The sequence below is a fragment of the Cephus cinctus genome, unplaced genomic scaffold (assembly GCF_000341935.2).
Source record: "Cephus cinctus unplaced genomic scaffold, Ccin1 Ccin1_scaffold1086, whole genome shotgun sequence".
NCBI classification, from domain to species: domain Eukaryota; kingdom Metazoa; phylum Arthropoda; class Insecta; order Hymenoptera; family Cephidae; genus Cephus; species Cephus cinctus.
The window spans coordinates 229689-247540 of record NW_014333601.1 but is presented as its reverse complement, the minus strand read 5'-3'; the positions used below and the strand labels follow the sequence as shown (position 1 = coordinate 247540).

Here is a 17852-nt window from a genome sequence, read left to right as displayed (position 1 = left end):
TCACGTGGTACTGCCTTGGCCTGTGATTGGTCCAAGCTTCCTCACCACGTGATCGACCGCGAGCACAACCATCGATGGAGCTGGAGAGCATAGACTCTGACGAGACGGCGCTCTGTCTGCTCTTTCCCAGAGATGAGTGGGGAGATGCACAACGCTCCGGTTTCAGGCGATACCAAAAGCATGGCGCTAAATCGTAGCGGCGAGTCCGGGAGTAGGATTTCGTGATCATCGCCTCTGTCGATGTTACAGATTTCGCGAAGCCGCGCGGGTCATGATCATCGATACGATGCTCGTTTAATACTAAATTAAATTTATTATAGATATTTATCTATGATATTTCAAAATTTCTCTTTGAACTGTTCTCGGTCGTTTCATTTACCAACGAATTTCGCCATTCATTTTTTAATGTTCATTTTCGGCATGATAAGACGTAAAGAGTGAAAACCAATATTTCTATGCATTTTTTATAACTTTGAAATTTATTTGAATATACACATTTATTAGCGCATTACGTCCATACCAATGTTTAGGGTTCGGTTGGATGGAAGACCTTGCTGCCCCGCCTGTTTATCAAGAACGGTTTGTGAGGGGTGGCAACTTTTTCCCCACCACCGAGCAATCCATTCATTTTCGCGGACTGCAATATCGGCTGGAACGATGATCATGACCCTCGCGGCTACGCGAAATCTGTAACATCGACAGAGGCGATGATCACGAAATCCTACTTCCGGACTCGCAGCTACGATTTAGCGCCATGATTTTGGTATCGCCTAAAACCGGAGCGTTGTGCATCTCCCCACTCATCTCTGTCTTTCCTTATTCGTTCACCCAACGTATCCCCATCGAATCTCTTCGTCACTACAACAGTTAGTTACGGTTTTAGCGGCATCTGTGTGTCTTGCTTTTCATTCTCATAACCTACCATTACCTACTTTTTTTCTTACCTACAAAGCGCGGCCGTCGGTACTTTACTACATTTGCCGAAGGAATCATTCGGATTATGCACCGTAAGGCATTTTTTTCCTCAAATTTCTTATTTACGGTACGTCCGGTTTAAGTTCAATTTTAGAAGAAATTTTTCTAATGCAAAATATAATGATAAGTCATTTGATGATACTAAAAACAGTTTTGAAAAATGTGCAAGGCAGTTATAAAGGCTTTTTATATAATATGTTTATATAAATACTTTAAGTATAGAGCTGAGGTTGTTTTCTAATGTAATTAATATTATTGATTTTTCTGTCTAACGCAAAGTTATAAAATTAAAGTTAAACGTAAGAACCTGGGAAATTTGTGGTAATTTGGAAGAAAAAACTTTTCCAAGTAAAGACAATGAGAAGAAACACGAAAATAACAGTTACTTTCTATAATTCCGTCAATAAAGTCGTATAGTCTAAGAATAGAATGCCTACGAAACAATGCTGTGTGTGGGTCTCAACGGGACTCGGGATCGAACGTAAAATCAGCTTTGAATAGTTTATCACAGTAATTACATAAATCTGTACATACCATACGAGCACAGAGAAACTTTGCTACTTTCCAGTTTTTCTATCTTCCCTTAAATAATAAAAGTTCATTATTCAATTATTCTTTTATTGCCAAACGCTATAGCTTTTATTAGAGTATCTTAAAGAATTTTTAACCACACACTGCATGTTGATGAAATAAATATTTGAAAATTAAAAAGGTGCAATATTACTTTTAACGTGCATTTTTCTATTTCGAATATTTCACTGAATTTTTGTTTAAATTGGTTGACAAGGAATTGCATATAATTAAACATATATATAATATATTTTTGAAGCATAGTAATATAAGTTTCATACATTGATTATTTTATGAAAATATAACTATTATGGTTGACTATGTGGCGAGACAAAGTTTATTAGAAATTTATACAACAAAATTTGGATCACATGTTTATTGAAAATTTCTAAAGCACCCTTTTCTCATCGTTAAATAAATGGACCCAAACATTAGGATTTCTTAAGAGTTCAAATTATGTAACTAAATATATACTTAGTCGGTAATGCAGCGACTATAGATAAACGAAATTGATAATACCAACGTCTATACTCAAATTATAGCAAAACATGAAACCACAATGCTACCTTACTCAAAATAATAATGCATAAATACTCAAAGAAATGTTAATTTTATAATTTCCTTCAAAATCTTCAAACTCACCATACGATTAAACAACACTATACTATTAATCTCAAAAATTCGTCCGTCACGAATTTAGTTTGATCAAATCTTCAAGATTAACTTCCAAAATTTATTCAGAATCCGCATATATCTTAAGCAACAAAATTTTCTAAAAATTACTAGAATTCTACATATTACACCCTCCCTTAATCTTCTGCTTATCTTTAATTAGAACCATGTATTCATAACGTCCATATTTAGCATGTTTCCAGATTCAAAGTTTACAGCAATCCTTGCAGTGATAACAAGTAAGCCGTGAAGAACCATAAGATAAAATAACTTTAGCAGGAAGTGGTACCACACGGACAAACATAGCCACATAGGAAAGTAGAACAAAAGACGAAAGAAGGAAAAAGACCGAGAGAGCTGAAGGAAGTAAATGAGTAAGTAAGATAGAGAAATAGATAAAGATAGAAAACAGGCTCGTAACTCCAATCGATTTCAGAACGTCCTATGGTGAAGAATTCTCCAAGCTCTGACAATGGTTACTTCCTAAGACGTCATCCATTCCGCATTCCTGAAGGCTTCGGCGGTTTTATACCTGAGTCGACCCTTTTGAAGTGTCTATATTGTCACAAGCTGTTTGGGTTCTGCAGAAATGATTATCTTCAAATATCTCCTCGGCTCTCACCAGTTGAGGTTAGGTTGTGGGTCTACCATAAGAAAGAATAAAATCACGACAGTTCTACTAGCCCTCCAGTACAGTCAACGTTAATTTGGCAATAAAAAATCTCCATTAGATGTTTAACACTCAAGAATTCATACTGAAGGATAAACTCTAAGTAAGTCTATACTCTAATGATTTACCAACGTACGTTTTTTTCATTTACAAAAGTTCTAAAATATTAATATCCCTCAGAAAACGAAAGTATCTGCGTATCTAGGCGTGGGAAATGGATTAAAGATTTATGGAAGATAAACATTGATTTTAACATATGAGGTAAGGCGGTCAGATTGTTGTATCTGTATGTTCCTTTTATTCTTCTTGTTTCTTTGTCTGCTATCTAGAAATCTTGGAGTATGTTTGGCGAAGTGCCTCGCGGGTCATCAAGCTCCTGCCAGAAGAGGTTATGTGAGGATGGTGGGGCTGGCCGAGCGGAAGGAGGGACGCACGTCTATCGATGACCCTTGATTCTGTAATAGCTGACAATCCTCTATTTTTACTCATTTTTTATACTGTCTATACAGGGTGTCCCAAAATTACCTGACCAACGGGGTATGTCGGTGTTTGGGAGGCACCACTGATCACGAAAATTACCTCCCTTTTGTCCGGAAGGTCATAGTTTTTAAGTGGGTGCAGGTCAAAGTTGACCAATCAGAGGGAGGCGTCAAGAGAAACGTAGGCACCTACGAACTCTGAGTTTTCTTTCCTCGCTTTTGTTTCTCAGTGGCTTCGGCATGGAGACTAGAGTACTCTAGTCTCCATGGGCTTCGGGCAGGATGACGTCAGCCGAAGACATGCCTATGGGAAACAAGAAACAAGCTACCGAGAAACAAAAGCGAGGTAAGAAAACTCGAAGTTCGTAGAGCCTACGTTTCTCTTGTCGCCTCGTTCTGATTGGTCAACTTTGACCTGTTCCCATTTAAAAACTATGACCTTCCGGACAAAAGGAAGGTCATTTTCGTGATCAGTGGTGCCTCCCGAACACCGCCATACCTCGTTGGTCAGATAATTTTGGGACACCCTGTACAGATCTTATCAAATTTTTATTTCCACATATCTTATTCCTTAAGCGGATGCTTGTCCCATTCTGAAGGAGAACAATTTTTAAAAATAAATTGAAAGTACTATTAGGTACTATTAATAATTAATATGTAATGGAGGTTGATATCCCGTTTACCACTCTGTACCTACATTTATGGAACGGCTGCCCTGTCTGATCAATACAGCTGCAACTGCTCGTACACTTTGCTTCGCTCGGCATATGATCCATATATGTATATGCTTAAAGGCGGGAACACACTGGTTCCACGCGACGCCAAGCTTGGCGATATTTACATTGTACGTGGTATATCTGTATATGCATTTTTTTATCTTTCTCGCACTTATATGTAAATATCAAAACCTGGCGTCACGTGGGAAAAAATGTATTTCGGGTTTAACTCTCAAATGTGCAGATACTTTTCTTTCAAGACAGACAAACACGCTTTTTAAACTCAGAAATGAGGACAAAATGAAAAATGGATGTGCCATTTGAGTTTTTTTGTTCTAAAAAAATTATTTCAAAGGTTTATTATGTAACATCTATATATTCGAATTATAACCGTATCTATGTAAGTATTTGTTATTTTTAGATTTCATCAGTGGAGATGATTTTTAATTGACTTTTTGCTATGCGAGGATTAATCAGATAAAATGTTGGCATGAAATTGTCTTTTTGTAGATTCGCTTTTTGTGTGACATTTATCGTGCTAGAAATATGCTGATTTGAAGATATATAAAGAAAAAAAAAGCTCAATGCCTGACTTTCATAAAGTATGAACAATACGCCTGAAGTGAATACAGAATGTAAAACTCAAACAATGGCTACGCTCATGTTCACTGAAGCTTTACTTACGTGCTTATGAAAACCGTATACAATTGTATATCTCTATATGGTAAGCGTATTTGTAACGAGGAAGATCATATTCAAAGTCCTGAAAAATGGAATATGAAATTTAGCGTAATTCCATTTTATTGCCTTGCTTCTATTTGCTTTCCTTTTTCAGTCTTATTATCAAAGTCACTAAGTTTGTGTTAAGTAAATATATATATATATATTTATTATTAAATAAATTAATATTTACGCATGAGCACATGGCGACGTAAGGATAAGAATAGTGTAAACATTATGATTTCATAACTTAAAAGATTTGATCTCTTTGATTTAAGAGGGAGCCCTAGTGCCATGTTGTGCATAGGGATGATATCAGAAAAAACATCTTATTGAAGTAAACATTTGCGTGGGAATTATGCCGACCAAATTTCTGAGGTTTAATCGAAGTTTTCTAATAATGTTTTGATATCTACTAAGAGGTATGTATGTATATATACATTGAAACAACAAACGGGCTAAATGAGCTTTCGAAGCTTTAGGGCTTTATTGAATATTTCAAAATTACATGGCACAATTTAATTACGAATCATAGAAAATAATCCTGATGGGAAAAAAATTTGATAGTAGCACCTGCAACTCAGTGGACAAATCAAAAAGTCAAATGAAATATCTGACAAAGCTGTAGGAAATGTTGAATTTGGTTTTAAAGATAATGAAATAAAATTTGGAAAATATATTTTTGATATTTTTTTAAAATTCATATCTTTCCTATTACAAGCATAAATATACTTTTAGACTTTTAGTAACCGCGCAACAGTTGCCCTCTGGTTGTTTGTTCCTCTCGATGCAGCCCATCAATCTCGAGTCTCCTGGCGTGCGATTACGTCTAATTAGCACGTCAACGTTAATTACTCCCAAAAGTGAGATCTCGCGAAATATTCGTGCGAACCGTAAGCTCAGCCAGTTGGCGTGTACAAAAAAAAAAAAAAATAACAAGTCCTCTCAGACACTCCCATCTACTTTATTGCCATAGACAAGGCAAGTAGAAAATGAATCCACGAGTATTTCTAAAAACGGCCTATAAAACTGTCCGCGTCATTGTTAACGTAGTGAACGCGACATAACGTTGTCTTTTTAAAACTGAACTTTTTTTTTTCAGAAAATTTTCTTTTTTCCTTACCTCCTCAAATTTTTCTTCTTTCTCATTCAGCCCTCTCATTACTTATCTCTGGATTCCCACTGACGTTTTACCTCTCCTACGGCCTTGTCGAGTCTTATCTTTTTTCTCATTAGTCCTCGTTGTTTCCCATTACGGAAATACCTTTGCTTAACGCGAAATTACGAGGCACTCGATTAACCGGAAGTCAATTCACACGTAATATGAGTAACGAGTACGAGCAGTGATTTACATGCATGATCAGGTTGATCCTCAGGCAGTGAAAATCTGTAATGGAAATTTCGAGTATATTAATCGATAATACTCGAACTTTGCTTCGACTTTGTCCTACGCGATCTTGACGACGAAGAGAATAATAGAGATTGTTTGGAAATTATAAATTTTTATATACTATCGATAGAACGATTTTACTTTATTATTATGTATTGTAGAACTTATTTTTGGGGAATTTTCATTTTTGCTTATTTGTACTAGCATGAAAATTTTACTAGACATATTTTTACTGTAGATCTGTGAGAGTTCATTTTTTTTTATTGTCTAAGCTGCGCTACTGGTGGTTGATCTTGGTACTTAAAACGAAACTACAGTTATGTACATTTTAATATCGCTCACAGCTGGCTTGAAGGAATTGAAGTCGGTAAAGTCAGTCAACAGAGTCCATCGCTCACTGTCGCTTACGTAAAATAAATGTACAAATTGCTTCGAAAAAGGTTTATGTTAGAAATTCTATCAAAGAAATTTTGTTTCTAGATGTTTTTGGCCTCCTCTTTTAACACGAGGGTGCAAGTATCTATCATATTTCATATTACGTATGTTAGTGAGGGATATAAGGTACATTTATTTTGTGACGTAAAGTTAGTTTATTTTGAAAAATAAATTCCGGTACGAAAATCAATTTTTTTTAAATTTTTATATTGTGAACTGAATGGCTTGTTTTGAGATATCTGCACGTAGTGTACGGAACGAATTATTTTAGAATAAAAATGAAATTTTGAAAAATAAAGAATTTGCAAAATATAATTATGACGACACTTCGTGAGAAATAGGTAGATGCTATTAAATGAAAAGGATATTATTCCTTTTTTAAACTGTCCTGGCTCGATAACTAATCGTGAGTCAGCCCTTTTAAACAGGACAAAAATTAAAGTCACTTAATAAACATAGTGTGCTAAAGACATGCTAAAAAATGTTGCTTTACTTCCTGCAGTAAAGTGAAAAAGTAATAACAGACTAGTTATTCATCAGTATCCGTATTTCGTATTTTCTGACCTGAATAACGTACCTTCCACAAGATGAAGACCCTGGTAAATAAAATAAATTAAAAAGAAAAAAAAATGTAAAATGTTCAAATCATAAATACAAGTAATTAAATTAATAAAATTGTTCCAAAAATTCCACGAGCCTAATTCCAAAATGTTTCTGTCACAAAGAACCCATCCTTTCCGATTTGAAAGTCTATTGCAAGAAGCCACAGCGTTCCAGTCGCCGAGGAATTCATCGACCAAACAACTTGACTTACGCTCATTATACGAGAGACACGTGACTAACCCTTAACCTCCAGGTGAGACCCTTTTAATTCGTTGGTTGACAAAAAAAAAGCGACAAGCAGAAATAAATTTCTGAGGAAAACCAACCTCGAGCACGTATACTTAAATGTATTTAAAAAATGTCTCACAGGGTACACGTGTCACTTACGAATAAAGCTCCAAATATATCGTGGAAGGTTCCCAGTCAAGATACAGGCATAACCAAAAATAAAAAAGCTTGAGAACCTTGCCGAAGAATGACTTGCAAGAAGAGAGGAACTTTCCATTAAAGAGAAATTCGCGGTTCGACTGTAGTGAAGGTGGCTAAATCAGCGGTGATTTGAACTTGGTCGAATGAAGTTCTGAGAAGTTTCCGATGAATAAAATGAATGACTCATCACGCCACTGGGTAACTGACGAAAATCCACGAAGTGCCACACAAATTGAATATCAATAAAGACCGTCATAAACGATTCCTCGTACCTTATTTTTGTATGAATTGTTCCCTCAGTATAGCGTTCATAGGAACTAGGAACTACCGAGAATTATTTTGTTGTTCCTACTATAGTTCCCAGTAGACGATAGCTATGCGAGTAGCTACAGTTTGACACGAGTAGTAGAGTACAAGAGTGAATCAAACATAACGGACATTGAGTAGTACGAGTCGAGACTGGGCAGACCGAGCAGCTGGTGCAAAGTTAAAATATATCTATAGCTACTGTCCGACTTTAAATTTAGAGGTATCATTGTCTTATGGCTTACAACGTAGAACAGTATTCTGTGGATCGAGAGGTGATCTGAAACTATCAGTATTAAACAGTAATAACTGTGGACTGTTTCGTAACGCTCATGTAAAAAACGTTGTACAGGTCAATTCGTTTGAAAAAGTTTTTACAATTATGATATCCAGAGGGAATCGTTTGTATCGCGTGTGATTCTCGAATGGTTTATTTTCGTAAATAATGTGGTTACGCCTCACGCGACATAGAGGTGTGTCTACGAGTTACACGAAGTGACTTTTGAATAAACTATGAAACGAGAGCTAGATCACTTTAGGTATATGTATATACAACAATCTTGGGACTGCGTTTTGGCTTTATTGGAAAATTTTAGTGGACTACCTATAACGAGAATAGAAATGAAATTAACGATCGGATCATTAATGGGTCTAACGTGGCAACGGTAGTGGTATTCCGTATAATTTATAGCCAGTACGCGAGAACAGAACGGAACGTAACGGAAGTCGGGTCATCGGATAATCGACGGAGCAGTAATAACCAGAAGCTGAAGGAAATCATCGGGAAAAGCTTTGTCCACATGCCGGTAAGAACGTTAGAGATTGCAGAAAGCAAACCGAACGATTGCACAAACCGTTCGACGACGTCTGGAAGAGGAGTTTCGAAGTGAAAAGCTCGATAGAGTAGTGGCGGGTATGTATATAGGAGAACGACGATAGAGAGTGGAGGAGGACGGTTACCCTTCGGGTACTTCCGTGAAATCCGTCGAGCGTTCTCGGGGGCGTCGTCGCTGTGGGGCGCCGTTGACGTAGCAAGATGGCGGCGGCGTGTCGGAGGCGTCTCCGTTCGCACAGTGCTCGACGTCGGGCAGTCCGCGTAAGCTCGCAAGTAACACTTTCATCGAGGAGGTGAACTCGTAGTGAATCAAGAATAATATAAAAAGAAGTACCGGAGAAACGAGAGTTAACTGGCACAGATTCCGCAACATCACCGTCGTCCGCGTTTTGGTTACACTGTCGTGGTAATAATCCTCGTTGTTCCCGTCGTCTGATTTCACGAGAACGTCGTCGTCGTCGCTGTCGCCGGTGTTGTGCTAATAGCGATTATTGTCATAATCTCCGTCGACGTGGTTCAGCGTAAGCGCGTCCCGGGAAATGCGCGTGTCGCGTAGTGCAAGGGTGACACGGAGTGCGGCTCTCTCGTGACGAAGCGTGACGTGAACCAGCTAGGAAGTGGAAAGGAGGAAGTCAAAGGTGGAGGCGTCGAAGGAGCTGGAGGAAGACGTGGGTGCACGCTAATATGATAACCGTAGAAAGATCTCGAGTGGTAGCGGTGGTTGGTAGATCCTGCGGGAATCCACCCGTTCTCGATTCGAGAGAGTCCTGGAGGATGTTATCCGGGTTGACGGCGCTGTACGACGGGAGCAGCAACAGCATCAGAAACAGCAACAGCATCAGCAGCGGCGGTGGTTCCTTCTCGGTACCGCATCAGGGGTGCATCCTTCTCGCTGGCCGTAAACGAGACGGCAGTTACGGACGGCGTTGCTGCACGGGTCTGTGCCGTTGCGCGTGACCAAAGCCTTACCGAGTCGATGCAACACAAGTGTGAACTCAACATAGTACTCTCCGTTATCGTGACCCTATCTGCGATCCGTGATAAGCAGAGATCTCTCGCAACTCGAGAATTAAATTTCGTCGCGTTTTCTCGTCTCTGTACTGGACTCGCCGACGCGACACGCGTTCGTCCTTAACCTCAAAACGCTAGAAATCGCGAGGATTGAGCTCGCGAGTATCTTGCGTCCTTAAAAGACGCTCGAGAGCATCTTTCCCTCTTGTTTTCTCCATTCTTTATAACAAACTTTGATCCCCTCCTTATCCTCGTCCTTATCCTTGTTCTCGGTCACATCTTTTTCTTCAATATTACAACGCCATTTCCACTTACGTTCCGAATGCTTCGAAAGTACCGGACGCACTGGACGCATCGTGTGCACGCGATCCTAACCAAACTGCTCAGGTTTCTCGATCGATGAACAATATAGGAATTTAGAAAGACGTAAGACTCACGGTTGCTTGTGCTGATCTCGTGTACAACGTGTACGTGTTATACCGGAAGGAGGCGCGATTTCTGACATCTCTTCGAATATACGGAAATCTCAACAGTGTGCTTTTCTGTGCCAACGACGTTGCTTTCGTCTAGCTAAGTTTTTCAAGAGTGTACTTTGTCTTAGCTTTCTCTTTCTCCTTCTCATTGTCTTTTTTATTTATACACACCTCTCCCTTTCTCACTCACTCACTCTCTCTTTGTCTCGTCATCTTTCTCTCAGCCAGCGACGGTAGTTTTCCTGACTTTGGGACCGGCAACATGTCACTGCTCAGCGTAACTGGTGAGTGATCAAACCTTTTTCTTAATTATAAGCTTTTCGACTACATACATGCGTTCACCGGAAGAGGTTAGGTAAACCTTTCCGGTGACGTCACTCCTAGCTAAGACAATCTCATGTTTCTCTAATGGGAAATCTATCGGAAACAGTTTTCCATTCTCGTTTATTATCTCGCGCACGTGACATTCGCCGGCGAATAAAAGTTATTCCCGACTACGCGCATTCACAATTTAAATGAATTCTACTGTTTAACTGTTCTAAAACATTTTAATTTACAATTCGCAATACTACCCGATAAATACAAAAAATATTTGTTTAACAATCCGACCTAAGGAAACCATTGATCTTCATATAATTAACGTAGATCAACAAACAAGGTAATTTCCGTTTTTCAACTGTATCCAGTACCGGAATAAAATAAATATACCTATATTTCTCAACATTGCCCAAGGCAACAGTACAATTAAGACGTGCCATTAGAAAGTCCTGCAAACGTGCCAGGATAACACGTACCAATCCTGACGTCTTGAACTCGCAGTAGTTTTTATCAGTACTTAGTAGATTACTTGAATAACACGAGAAATTCTGATGAAAAAAAAACAACTGATGCCTAAAATATGACATGATACCAAGAAAGGTTGAATTAATTATTTATAAATATCTATATATAGGCTATATCGAATCGCTAGACTGTATGTATATATATATCTCAGTGGATATGATATATCTTTATAACAGAATTGACGTAAATCTTTAAATGTACACATCAACGATTCACATAAACGCAACTGCGCCTGCCTGCGTCTGTTCACTTAATATGTAAAGCTACGTACATTCGTGCATATACCAAGTCATGACTATCACTAGAAGCTGCTACGAGCGTAGTGCAACGGTTGACCTCAGCGAGCGGGGTCATGCCCTCCTCCCACTCTTTTACTCCTTCAGCTCTCTTTCTACTCAACCCCCGAGAACCACCTCCCCCCCCCCTCAACACCCCACACTCAATATTTACCTGGCTACCGATGTACACGATATCGTGAACTCGCATTAAGGTACGCAAATATATATATATATATATATACGGACACGTAGTCGTATTCGCACTTGCATTCGCAAAATCGACCGGCAAAGATATACGAGCGGTAATTGCCATCTGGTTCACTCAGGTCAGCGTCTTCTCCCTTTCTGAAAAGTTGCTGCTACCGCTCTTGCTAAGAAATTACAATTTCCGCGACGTAACGTATATACAAAATCCATAAATCTGGATAATGATGCTTTTTGTAGATTGCTTTTTCCTAAAGGTTCAGAATTAATTGTCGCACATCAAAGGTTCGTTACTTGCCGAGAGATATTCAAAGGAGTGTAATATAAGTAGTCAGGTTAGAAGCATAAAATTATACGAATATCGTATAAGCGTTGACTCGTTAGACGAATATGAAAATTTTTGATTTTTTTTTTAACACTAGATTTACCAGACCAGTCATTTTGACTGGTCGTGCAATTTCAATTCAAAATTCCTACTACATATATCATTTGACTTCAGAAATGATGTTATGGCTTTTGTAGCTACAAGTAGAGAATACATTTTATAAACTTAATGTTATTTTATATACATTAGTAACAAATATAATTTTTGTTATTGACATTTATACCAGTACCAGTCAAAATGAATAAATAGATGGTAAATCTAGTGTTGATGACAAATGATAAAAATTACAAATTTCGGTATTCTCAATACGGATATAATTTTGAATAATTTTCTTTCTTTTTTTTTTTTTACCACGCAGTCCCCAGTCGCGAAATACCAGTACGCTTTAATGGAGACGGATCGCGACAATAATGGCAACAATCAGTTTCAAGCGCTCGTTACGCGACGAATTCAACGCTCGCTGAAGGTTTCGTGTCGTTGAGTTTATTTGACAGACAATGAATTTTCGTGAAAACGGTCATTCGAATTATCGTGGCTCAACCAAATTGTAAGTCTTGTTCAAAGTCAAAGGAACGTCGCGAGTACCGGATTTCTTTGTGATATTAATTGTCGTGAATCTAATCCTCGTTTGATCCGTTAAATCCTCGAGCGGGATAGTAGGCGTGGGTAGCGTCGAGGGGAAGCTGAGGAAAGGAGGAAACTTGTCACGCATTACCAGTCGATCAAATCGATGAAAACTCGTAGGAATTCATCATTCCTTTGGTGCCCTTTTGGGACTACGAATTCAGTGGTTTAGCATAAACGGCTTGGGACGACTCGAGTGGAATGAACTTCGGTCCGCTTTGATCGGTTCTGCTATACTACCTTTAGTCGGCTACTCCGTATACCGATCTACCATTACGCTAGTCTTGCAGGACATTGAAACTCACCTTCGCAGCTGGACAAGGTTTTGCAAGGGTGAATGGCTAAATAGGTGCTCAGCCACTATGCTCGACCCTACGGGGCCTTCGTAGGGAGTAACTGAATTTCATCAAAGCTTGAACATGCGACATTACTCGAGTGGTCCATGACTTAACAGACAGATTGTAACTCCATTATACCGATTCATTTTTGATTTTAAGATATTTTTTATAATCGTTATACAAATTTTTGCAGTATTTTCGAAAATACATTGACTTTACGAGGAGTCAAAATCTTGGGTAAATATTCGCAAATAGGAACGAACTTATGTACTTGATCCTAGTACGAATTTGTACGTGATTTTTTATTTCCCTGTGTATCCCTTTTAAGTCGCTTGGACCTGGTCTAACTTTATGAAAAAAAGGTCAATTAAAATTCGTTACTTGAAGCGATCGAAAACAAAAAAGCTAAATTTGCACTATAATGTGGTCGAGTTAGGTGCAGAAAATTAAGCGCGACAACGACGGTTTCAGCAAGATCTCAGATACGTTAACTTCTACGTTTTGTTTTGTACAAATGGAGTTTTTTGTATTTTCAAACCAACCATAGTGCCCTGAGCCAAAAATAAGTACTGCTTCGGAGTAGCTCATGGGTCTGATTGCGTTTTACAATAGGAAAGTCAGCTCGGGAAGTATCGATGATAGTTGGAAGCGAAAACTGCGAAACAACATGAGATTCAACTTGAGGCAAAAGAGGAGGGAAGTAATAAGTACAGGAACAAAGTATTGCCGAGTGGACAGTTGACAATGAACAATAGACAGAATATAATGTAAAGTAACAGTGAAAACAAAAAAAAATACAATGCAGTGTCCCACAAGGAGGTAAACACTCCCAAAAAGTGTAATCAATCAAAATATCCCTGGTATAAATTTGGTTCAATTAATCCAGAGCCTGTTTAGGACCCCAATAAGTAAAAGCAGACCTAGTCAGGATCCTCATCAGGTCCTTGATTTTCATAATAAAATGTGCACTGGGGATGAAGTCGCTTTTGATCAGAGTTCAATTGATGAGATCTTTCGATTGACTGCGTCCCCTAAAGATGAATCCAGGAGATACGACCTGGTCTTTCATGAATCACGATCCGACTCTTGATCATGTGACTTCCGCCTTTACATTCGCGAATACAGAAAGTCCTAATGTTATTTGACTCCTCGAACGAACTTCCAGGAGTAGCTGCGAAATCTACTTTGAGTCGCGAAGCGACTCCTGATCTTGCGTCCTCTAATAAGGATACCGAAGATCTAAATTTGCGTCGAGTCGTAAACCGACCCATGCTCAGGTGACCAACCTCGGACATATCGGCTTACTTGGATACTCGGGAACTGAACTTGCCAGGCTTGTATGTACCTTATATTCTAATGTAAAGTATTTTACAATTATTTCAATCACCTTCCAGAAAGTGTCTCTATTCCTTATCGTTATCGCCAGTCTTCTCATGGCCACTCATATGATCATATGATGATGACGATGATGATCATCGCGCTATACCATAGTGGGAGGATCCTGTTGATCAGCCGTAACCCGAGTAAAAACACAAGCACTGCTTCCGGTCCTCGTAGGTCTGATTTCGTTTTCCTTAGTCCGATCCAGGTCTCATCCTTCCATACATAGGTCCTAATGAGTCTGATCTCGTTCTTTTGACCCGAGGCCTATTTGTTTCGTGTTCACACCCGAAGCAAAACTTAAAAATCCTGTTCGCGTCCTATCGAGAAGACCGAAAAAGAGTCCAAGCAGGACTTTGGTCTTGACCCGAGGCGTCTTGTCTCCATCAGATTAGCGATGCGTCTATGACCCGACGGGAGTATTTTTAGTCAAGGATTAATCGTCCAGGGATGATTAGATTCTGACTAAAAAAAAATATCAGTATCGGCAGTACACTCCAGCATCCGACCTACCCCTGGACCCTCCCTCCCGATGTCTCTAGAGAATGTACCCCTTTCCAATTCTCACGCATACTACGAAATCACTTCATTAATCATAGACTCATTGCTCCCACACGATATTCCCTTTCACTTTTTTTTTTTTTTTCAGGGTGATAAATCGTTTTTGGAATTTCATTTGACATCTGTGCTTCACTACCAAATCAATTCGGTACTTTCGTAATTTTCTCTGGTTATAATGCGCGTTGTACATTTTTATTTAATTTTTGATCATCGAACGCATTGAAATACCACTTTGTTTTGATGCTCGATATTTTATTTATTTTTGTACCGATTTATAGAAGCTGGTTAACCACTACACTAGAAATTGATTCTAGGGGAATGGCGTCCGAGACAGCATAGGGAATAACACGGGAAAATTTATGATGTCTCGGACATCTTTTTTCTACTCTTTTTACATGGACGCAACTTATTGGCCATTAATGACGTCGATAATTGAATATGAACTGACGCTGCGACCTTTACGTGAAGTGGAAGCCCTTCGGCCTTTAGCTACTGATTTTCCTGTGAGGCCACTCGCATCGCACGAAGGGCGTGGGGTTAATTGCATGCAAGGTGGTGCATCAGGTTTATCGAATTATCGAACCTCCCTTATGTATCCCTTCCCTATGTTCTAGCAACAAAGCTGATAGAGTTACGTGATCGTTACTGATAGCCCGAACATGGGAACGTAGTTCGTGGTTTTATTGAACTAATTACCTTGCTTTTACTTACAACATAGCATATTTGCAATTAACAGTTGGTCGAGTGTAAGTTTTTAATTACAAAAAAATTTTTGAACAATAAAATTTTGGTAAAACGCTTCGTTGGGCAGCGCATCGATAATTCTTAATAGTTTCGTTCAAAGAAGAATACTTGGGCTTCGGCAACTTGAAGTGAAATTTATTATTTTGAAAATTAACAAAAAGAAATTTTATTTGATTAATTAAAGATTGCACACAGATATACATAAGCGTTTTATAATGCACAACATGAAACATTAATTATATAAATTTAATATTGATTTCTATTGAAAATATTATTTTTCCCTACAATCTTCTTTTTTGAGGAACGATAACGGTTTATAAAAAATGCAAAGTTATTTCGCACGTCTGAATTGTCAAAGTGAATTTCATCGTTTCTTTTTTTTTATAATCACTAAACGCAGTGTTCAACATTTAACACAGTACTGCTTTGTGCATTTATATAGGACATACATCGACGCACAAACAAACATACACAAAAAATTTATATATCCATAAAAGTGTGTCATGCTTCCTGCATACTATATGTATACAAAAGAATTATGTTACGTATTAAATAGCTTGCAGTGCCAACTGAAGAAGAAAAATACATTCAATGTCAAATACTATGGCAAGTTGACACACTTAGATATTAAAAGCGTTGAAGCTATTCGGGATAATAAAGTTTACCTTATACTTAGTTTCAAACTTTGTTATCGCTCCTTAACGCGGTACACGTAATTCATGTGGAAGACAGCAATATCTAGATACTCAACAGAATTTCGTAAGGCGACTCTGATGGTAGTAAAAAGAAAATCGAGAATTTTCAAAATTATGTAAATCAAGTGTCAATCAATCAATCATATCCATAATATGGAATACCACTGTTTCTCTTAAACAATCAATTCAAGACGAAATACGCGACCATCTTCTATCTCACTTACTCACTTTAGTGTTGCACTCAGTTTATCTCGGCAGTCGAGCGAGCGCCGTAGAGCCGGCAACAGTGTTTTGATTAGTCGGTGCCAACAAACTTTTCAAGCTATGTAGAAAATAAGTGTTTTTCGTTAGGTAATTTGTAAGAATAACGTTTCTATACATTTAGCGTATTGTATTGATGTTTGTATTGATAATTGTGATAGTCTTTATTGCGTAGGTATTGTTATTTGTAAAACGCGACGGCAAGTTTGAGTCTTTCTAAAATGCCTAATATGGACAGTCAATGGGTGCCTAATTATGGAATATTGGATTAGAGAGAGATTTAGAGATTGAGACTTGGGTTTGTGATTTCTGCAAGTAGAATAAGTTAATTTTAACCGAATAAGTTACTTTTATTTTTGACCAAAGTCTCAAGATCTCTTATAAAAAGACGTTACTGTTTTTTTTTATTTTTTTAATTTTTTGAGAAACTTTGTGTCTCATTTCCATATTCCATATTTGGGTATCTATTCCATAAATAGCTAGTATTCTGTTACTTACATTTTTTGATTAAAAAAAATATGTTTTTTAATATTAAAACACAAGACTGTGACTAAGATAAGCCTAAATGTATGACTGACTGTGTTTATAATTAAAAGTCTTTAATTCATGATAGTTTTTTTTTATGCCACAAGAACAAAATGGTATTCCATATTTGGTCACTTTCCTCTAACGTATAAGAAAAAATTTTTTTATTTTAATTCTTGAATAATTTTTATATATCCTTAGTGAAAGTGAGTTTGATTTTTTAAAACGCTGTAATATTAAATATGAAATATTTAACTAGTAGTCTTTTTTTTTTTAATGTTTACTCCTTAATATTTACTTTAATTTAATGAATACAACGATAATTACATTTTATACGTGTTGTTTATATACTTTGGTTCACGTTATAATACAAATTATTTATGCCGTATTTAATTCTATAACTATTTGTTTAAAAATTTTAATCATGATCAAAATTATTTTATCATCTACTGTACCGCAGGGGCAGTGGCAAAGAGATTAGCTTCTTCTCTTTTCTCTAATACGGTCCTCAGCATCTTCAAAGATACAAGAAGAGTAAAGTCATTACCTCAAGTAGATGGAACATTGTAGGTGAATCATTTTGAAAGCGAGTGTACTGCGAATACCTTGGGAATAACATTGGGTAAATGAACTATACAATATTTATATCAGAACTTATTTAATATTCCAATTAAAAGCCTTAATTTCATAATGAGTATACTTTTGACATACAATGTTGTATAATAAAATA

General features: G+C 37.6%; 1 protein-coding gene and 1 long non-coding RNA gene across 4 annotated transcripts; one reads left to right on the top strand and one right to left on the bottom strand.

Annotated features, from left to right (window-relative positions):
• The first annotated feature begins 814 nt into the window (after positions 1-814).
• Positions 815-3429, top strand: LOC112494995. Of its 2 annotated transcripts, XM_025089285.1 has the most exons (4): positions 815-1007; positions 2410-2591; positions 2654-2847; positions 3217-3429. In XM_025089285.1, the coding sequence occupies exons 2-4, from the start codon at positions 2588-2590 to the stop codon at positions 3331-3333; spliced, it is 315 nt and encodes a 104-aa protein (XP_024945053.1). In that variant the 5' UTR covers positions 815-1007; positions 2410-2587; the 3' UTR covers positions 3334-3429. The 2 variants fall into 2 exon arrangements, 1 of the variants encoding a protein (XP_024945053.1); XR_003061092.1 differs by lacking the exon at positions 815-1007 and adding an exon at positions 3068-3148 and having other exon boundaries at positions 1876-2990.
• Positions 3430-3904: 475 nt separating this feature from the next.
• LOC112494996 lies at positions 3905-10482 on the bottom strand. 2 transcript variants are annotated; one of them, XR_003061093.1, is made up of 3 exons: positions 7618-10482; positions 5926-6189; positions 3905-5614 (listed from the first exon to the last, which is right to left on the bottom strand). It is a non-coding gene; the product is annotated as an uncharacterized LOC112494996 (long non-coding RNA). The 2 variants fall into 2 exon arrangements; XR_003061094.1 differs by having other exon boundaries at positions 3905-4845.
• Between the last annotated feature and the right edge of the window lie 7370 nt (positions 10483-17852).